The following is a 6954-nucleotide window of genomic DNA, read 5'->3' on the forward strand; positions in this document are numbered from 1 at the left end:
CGACTACAGAGGGTATCCAATCATCCTGACAGAGCTAATGCCGACGAGCCTAAGAAAGGAATTAGAGAGTGGAGGAGTGGCCTATCCTGCGATACTGAGCATCAGTTTAGATGTAGCCTGTGCTCTCAATTACCTTCATCTCTTCAAGCCTCATCCTATACTACATAGAGATGTCAGCAGTGCTAATGTACTCCTTCAATCAATTGGTAACTGTTGGAGGGCTAAAGTATCAGATTATGGTACAGTTAGTCTCCAACCTCTTACTAAAACAAGCAATCCTGGTAATCCTGTCTATTCAGCTCCAGAATCTCCCTACCCAAATCAACATTCTCCAGCAATGGATGTCTTCAGTTATGGTGTCCTCCTTATAGAGATGGTCGTTTGTGAGTTTCCAGACGTAGGAAAGAGAGTGGCTCAGATTAAAGCTATCAAGAGGCCGACATTGAAGAATCTGATTGAACGTTGTCTGATAGAGAACTACAAAGATCGTCCAACAATGTCTGACATTATAAAAGAATTGAATGAAAGCATTTAGTGATGTAGTGAATTTATTGTTGTGTTTTAATTTTTAGATTTTGTTTCTTTGTTTAGTTTAAATTTAGTGTTCTTTAAAAGTTTTATTTTAATGTTAATGCCACACCTCCTGACTAAGCTAACCTGACGTGAGTGACGTCATAGAATGGCATACCGCGTACCGTACCGGACCATACCTAACTAATTATCTACTCTTAATCTTGCTGAGACTTGCTCTATCTTGCTTATACCTATTCACCTCCAAACAATAATAGCAGCCAAAGCACCAGGTCAGTATTTTGTTTGTACTTGATTATGACTCGTGTGTTGTTACTATTAGTGTATCATTCAGTTACTGTTACCTCTTGTTATCTATAGACTATCAACCAGTGGAGAGGTATGGACACTCCACTGTACGGGTAGGAGACTACCTGTACATGTGGGGTGGGTACCAGCCTAGTCTCCCTAAAGTGCATAATGATGAAAAGAAGAAATCAATGTGTTCTGTGATGGAGGTGTGTCACCTAAGGACTGGTAGGTGGGAGCAGAAACCCACCACTGGTAACCCTCCACTGGGTGTTAGGGGCTATGCAGCTGCTGCCATTGGAAGGGAAATCTTTTATTTTGGAGGCTATTGTAATCATCCTGGCTGTTATCATAATAGTTTATACAGGTAAATATAACAGTTGCTGACAAATATTACCATAGGGTGCCTTTTTTTCAAGGGCTATAAATTTCGAAAATTTTTTGAAAACGTCGTGAACATTGTGCATGGCCTATAATAATAATAATAATAAATTGCAAGGGGGTTTGATGGCATGTTTTACTTGGGTATTTTTATAGTAAAGATAGCTTTCTGGACTATTTTTAGTTATTTTTGCACAGTAGACTTGATGTTCTTTGGCTTTTTCCCAAACTCTGCTGGTCGTTTGTCAAATCTTATACCTCAGAGAGCAATTGTGTCAGCTAAAAGGGTTATTAGGAAGTCGTGATTCGCAAAATTTGATTTCGCTAAAAAAGGGAACTAGAAATTTATAGCCCTCGAAAAAAGAGCACCCTAAAGTGTATAATATTTATACAGTTTTAATGTTGATACCTTCAACTGGAAGGAACTCTCTCCTACTACATCTCATCATGGTCCTATGATGAAGAACTACTGTGACATGATAGCAATAAAAGTGAACGGTGAGGACTATCTTGTAATAATTGGAGGATCTGGACCATCTTCTAATAATACACCCAAACAACCTGGTGCCCAGTATAGTTTTGATATATTAAATCAACAATGCAATGACATCCATTTCTATAAACTCTCAACAGGTCAGAGCACATACAGTTTATATTAATATAATGAAGTATTGTTATTTGGTGGTTCTCCACTCAGACTGGTTACATTGAGAATTGCTTGCTTGTTTGTTTATGGTTGTCACTCCTAATTATTTGATAATATGATCATAGAAATGTCAACTAGTTTGCTCCACCCAATGCATTCCATTCACACTAATTATTATTATTGATATTTTAGGACAATGGATATCACCGACTGTCACTGGAGACAGACCACCTCCTATTGATGAATTCACTTTAACATCAATTAATAATTCCAGTGCTATATTATTTGGAGGTGACACTGCTAATAGAGACAGTAACAATGTATATATTCTTAATTTTACTGATACATCAGTGGTGAGTGTATTATTAGTATAATTACATTAATAATGTATTGTATGTGTGTATTATTATTCATAACACTGAGTGTGTGGGTGTGGTTTATGATAATTAAATTTTATTTTATCATTTTAGAATTGTTCAAAGTTATCTAATCCTGGAGGATCAGTACAATGGCCTGAGGAAAGACGTTCTCATTCCAGTGTATTGATTAACACTAGCTCAGGACCACACCTACTAGTGGTGGGTGGAACTTTTAATTGGAGTTTAAGCCAGAGGGTTAAACAAGGTTAACTAGAAGGCTGTACTCTTGTAGTTAATATTAATAGGTTAATTAATTGCTAGTTATCATCACTAGCAGGAAAGCAACAAGCAGCAACAGCTCAAGAGATTCACTCAGTCTTTTTTCTTTGCGGCTTTTCCTTTTGAATTTCTCATTGGTTTGAATTGCACATCTGATGTCTACTGAAGGGTCCAGGGATGGCCACTCCGATCCTCCAACCGGTGGCACGGGGTCTCGCGAGACAGATGCTACACGGACTCCCGCGTCTGGCTCAGGTGCCACTGGCTCTGGCAGCTCATCCGGCACTGCTCGTACTCTCCCGTCAGACTCTGGAGGTGGCGATGGTACTGGTCCTGGAGGAGCTACGGGGACACGTCTGTCCGCCGAAGAGCTGAGGAGCATCACAGAGGCAGTGATCGCAGCCATTCATACATCAGAAGCCTCAGCTCCAGGTATAGTTTTATTTACAGGTTGTATTGTAAAGTAGTGGGAGACTAGGGGGGCAAAACCAGGACAACTGTTGGCTGGTGGTCGGGAATGCTACTAGCTGAGCTTATTATCTCCTTATAAGTTTTATCAGTGAACAGGGAGGGTTCTTGGGGTCGTTGTCCTGGTCGTGCCCAACACACCCAATGGATCAACCCATCGCATGCAGGGTGGTAGAGGTGTGTCGCTTGCATAACCAATGGCAATAAATGGCGGCTGTTTCGTTAGCCGCTTGCCTATCCTCTGGTTGGGCTCCTCCTGGGAGTGGTTTAAAGCTGTATTGGGGGATTGTTACCTGTCTCCCACTGGGGAAAGGGGATAAAGCAGGAATAGTGTTACACTCCATTAAGGGAATGGGTCCTGCTCTTGCCCCGCGGCATGGTGGGAAGGTGCTGCCAGGTAACCCCGGTCTCTCCCGTGGAGGGGAGGTTAGCCACCTATGTTGGTGGATCGGAGGGTGTCTTGGGAAAGGGTCCCAAGAGGTCACCCTCTTATAGTGCCCTGTAGAGTGTCAGTACAGGAGTCGGTTTACTGACTTAGAAAGGGCCTCAGTCTGGTTTCCATATAGTTGCGGCTGTTGTGTGTACTTGGTGGTTTGCATACAATTGTTGTAGAGATAGACCTGATCTCTATCTCTAAGCTGTTGCAACAGTGTTGTAAGGCTGTCTATGGAAACCAGGCTTTAGGGGTAGCTAGAGGGCTACCAGGGAGGGGGTGTAGCTATCTGCTGGGGAAGCCAGGCCCTGGGCGGGTCCCCAGACAGAAAAATGTGACCCCCATAGGTAGTTCAAAGAATCATTTGTTTGGACAGCCTAGTCACAAGAATACTGTTAAAACCTCAGTTTACTTAACCTGGGTATGTGGTGGTGTGGGTTATTTCAATCAAATAACTCCAGCTCTATAAGAAATGAATTTTCAGCCAGGGAGCTGGTTCCCTATTCAGAGCATGGGCCTTAGCCCGACCTAGAGTACCCCATTGGGGAGGGGGAACAGTGTCTAACCCAGCATGTATAAGTTCATGCACCTGGTTGTTTATTTGCATCTCTGTTTATAGGGACAGAAGGGTTGCCCGTGGACCCCAGTCTCACATTAAGCAGTGGGGATCTGCCACTTCATAGCTCTGCTGCCATGTCCGCAGTTAAAGAGATAGCTGCTACGTCCTTGTCAGTGGCCTCAACATGTCTGGTAGATGAGGGTCTCCCTCCCATCCCTACCAAGCTGGTCGAGAAAATCAGGAGGTGGGAGTTTATTGATCTGTCCCTTTTACTACATGACCCCTCCTCCAAGTCGGAGGAATCTCTCGTCCAGCAGCAGGGGTCACAAATCATGATATTCCAATCAGTGGAACAAGCTCAAAAGAGAAGGAAGCAGATTACTGACATAGTGTCATGGATAAAGGCCTTCTCCATTTACTCAGCTGTCCTAGCAGCAGCAGAGGAGACGACCAGGGAAGAAGTGGTGGGCCTGTTAGCTCACATGCATCTGATCACTCAGCTGTCGAGGGACTTGGCCGGGGGGAGGTGGATATCATATGACTCTGAATTCAGGGCGTGGGCAGCTGCCAAAGGAGTACGCAAGTGGGGAGAGTTAAACATCATAATTTATGGCAGATGTCTGCCAATATGGCGTACGCCAGGAGCTCCCCCTTCCCCATCTCCCCCGTCAAGCCAACTTCCCTCTAGCAAGGGTCTCAGCTCGAAGAGACCCAAGTCATCCCAAAAGGTCTGTTTCCAATGGAATTTCTCCTCAGTATGCGAACGAGCCGAGTCATGTCGGTTTAGTCATGCCTGCTACTACTGTGGGGATCCGTCACACAGGGGCTTGGACTGTGGGAAACGCAGTAGGAAAGAGAGGTCAGCCACCTCATCAGAATGAGGCAGGGGTCTTAAGCTGGTCAAGGAACATTTATCACATTCATTAGTCACTGTATCATAGTATTTCCCGGAGGCTTTGGGCCCCTTGTTTAAAAATATTTGTTAATTTTTTTTTCTCTCTCTGTTTATCATCATTACAAAGCAATTGTAGCATAGCACAGTATGCACACACTCTGTGCCAGGATGGGGAGTTCGCTAGCCTCACCCATATGGTATCCCCCAAGTGGGCTACTAGAATGGGGGTCTTGTCAAGTCGTGGCTGTGGCCACGGGGGGCAGGGTGACCCCACCCCCCAAGCAGGGCGGGGACAAAGGACAATGAAATGACTAGCAATTGTTTTATTAAGTTTAAATTGATAACACAATAAAAATAATGGTAGTGCATGAAGTTGTACCAATCAAAAGTTGGGGGGTAGCATACTCTTATACTAGTATAAGTAATACTAACAGTCCCATGATGTCAAAGTGGGCTACAAGAGGACAGTGTACTCTCTCCCTTAATTCGATTCCCCTCTATTTACAGGCTCAGAGCTCGAAGCTCACATCTATGGGCAAGTAAGAGAGGGTTGCTACCGATACACCGATGACCTATTAGCTCTTGAAGGCTGTAAGCCACCCAATGGTGGAGCCTCTGCTCCCAAGGTGTCTTCTCCTCTCTCTCTGCCAGACTGGACTAAGTGTCTGGCTAATCATCCAGACACTCAGTTTGCCTCCTATATTCAATCAGGTATTCAGTCAGGGTTCAGGATTGGCTTTAATCGCCACTCCCCTTTGCTATCGGCCTCTTCAAACATGGCATGCTCCAATCCCGAGGTCATTCACAAATACTTAGCAAGGGAGGTATCGCTGGGTCGAATGTTCACTCGGCCTCCACAGAGCGATGTCCACATCAGCCCTTTGGGAATTATTCCAAAAAAGAATAAGCCAGGTAAATGGCGGCTCATTGTGGACCTGTCTTCCCCCCATGGCCAGAGTGTGAATGACGGGATTGACACCTCAGCTTCCTCCTTGCGTTACCCAACTGTGGATGATCTTGCATCACTTATTGTACGCAATGGGAGGGGGGCCTTCATAGTGAAGGCAGACATAAAAGAAGCTTACCGTAACATCCCCATTCATCCAGACGACTACGGTCTTCTGGGAGTTCAATGGAATGGAACAGTTTTTGTAGACAAGTTCCTTCCTTTTGGTCTTCGCTCAGCCCCAAAGATATTTTCTGCCGTAGCCGATGCAGCTCAGTGGGTGTTAACTGAGAATGGGGTGAGGCAGGTCTTACACTACCTGGATGACTTTGCACTCGTGGAGAGGAACCAGGCTACAGCGTTAGAGTCTAAAATTACTCTTTGTTCTGTCTTTGGTAGTTTAGGCCTTCCTCTAGAGCCCAGCAAGCTGGAAGGTCCTACCACTTGCCTCACATTCCTCGGTATCGAGGTAGACACAGTTAGCCTGCAGCTACGCCTCCCTACAGACAAGCTGGACAGATTGCTGAATGAGCTGAAGGAGGTACAGGGTCGGAAAGTGATATCAAAACGGGAACTGCAGAGCCTTACCGGCCTCCTACAGCACGCCTGCAAGGTAGTCAGGCCGGGTAGAGCCTTCTTGCAAAGGCTGTATGCTCTGGAGAAGGTGGGCTCTGCCCCAGATCATCACATTCGTCTGAATGTAGCAGCAAGAGCCGACGTAATGTGGTGGCAGCTATTTGTCTCTCATTGGAATGGGGTCTCCATGCTTTGTGACCCAAAACACTCAAAAGCCGACATCCAGGTATTTTCAGACGCTTCAGGCTCCTGGGGGGGGTGGAGCTTTTTGTTCACACCTTTGGTTCTCTTTTAAGTGGCCGCTTGACCTGGAGCCAACCTCTATTCAGGTCAAAGAGCTCATCCCAGTTGTTATTGCGGCGGCCTTGTTTGGAAGGTCATGGAGAGGGAAGCTAATCGTGTTCTCAGTGGACAACCAAGCAGTGGTCCACATATTGAACAACACCCACAGCAAAGAGAGCCACCTAATGCACCTGATCAGGTTGCTAGCATTTTACGCATCATATTATGATTTTTGGTTCCGAGCTGAACACATCCCGGGGAGGTGCAACACTCTGGCGGATGCATTATCAAGAAATGACATTAAGTTTTTT

The 6954-nt window shown here is 45.2% G+C and overlaps 3 protein-coding genes across 3 annotated transcripts; all 3 read left to right on the plus strand.

The window, feature by feature from the left end:
* Positions 1-37: 37 nt before the first annotated feature.
* On the plus strand, positions 38-535 carry LOC105314561 (probable serine/threonine-protein kinase WNK10). The gene has a single exon (XM_011408806.1). It carries the CDS (start codon positions 38-40, stop codon positions 533-535), a length of 498 nt encoding a protein of 165 aa, XP_011407108.1.
* A 206-nt stretch (positions 536-741) lies between these two features.
* On the plus strand, positions 742-2610 carry LOC109586767 (kelch domain-containing protein 4-like). Its single transcript, XM_020002970.1, has 6 exons — positions 742-803; positions 892-1186; positions 1595-1833; positions 2039-2199; positions 2317-2349; positions 2527-2610. Exons 2-6 carry the CDS (start codon positions 951-953, stop codon positions 2608-2610), a joined length of 753 nt encoding a protein of 250 aa, XP_019858529.1. The 5' UTR covers positions 742-803; positions 892-950.
* On the plus strand, positions 2441-4935 carry LOC109586769 (uncharacterized). Its single transcript, XM_020002974.1, has 2 exons — positions 2441-2916; positions 4005-4935. The coding sequence occupies exons 1-2, from the start codon at positions 2640-2642 to the stop codon at positions 4823-4825; spliced, it is 1098 nt and encodes a 365-aa protein (XP_019858533.1). The 5' UTR covers positions 2441-2639; the 3' UTR covers positions 4826-4935.
* The last annotated feature ends 2019 nt before the right edge of the window (positions 4936-6954 follow it).

Source organism: Amphimedon queenslandica, unplaced genomic scaffold, assembly GCF_000090795.2.
Source record: "Amphimedon queenslandica unplaced genomic scaffold, v1.1 AMPQUscaffold_12790, whole genome shotgun sequence".
Lineage (NCBI taxonomy): Eukaryota > Metazoa > Porifera > Demospongiae > Haplosclerida > Niphatidae > Amphimedon > Amphimedon queenslandica.

Coding starts and splice junctions, on each gene's coding strand:
- LOC109586769 (XM_020002974.1), top strand. CDS start 2,640: ATGTCTACTGAAGGGTCCAGGGATGGCCACTCCGATCCTCCAACCGGT. Junction 2,917..4,004: donor ATCAGAAGCCTCAGCTCCAG/GTATAGTTTTAT, acceptor CTCTGTTTATAG/GGACAGAAGGGTTGCCCGTG.
- LOC109586767 (XM_020002970.1), top strand. CDS start 951: ATGTGGGGTGGGTACCAGCCTAGTCTCCCTAAAGTGCATAATGATGAA. Junction 1,834..2,038: donor TTTCTATAAACTCTCAACAG/GTCAGAGCACAT, acceptor TTGATATTTTAG/GACAATGGATATCACCGACT. Junction 2,200..2,316: donor ATTTTACTGATACATCAGTG/GTGAGTGTATTA, acceptor TTATCATTTTAG/AATTGTTCAAAGTTATCTAA.
- LOC105314561 (XM_011408806.1), top strand. CDS start 38: ATGCCGACGAGCCTAAGAAAGGAATTAGAGAGTGGAGGAGTGGCCTAT.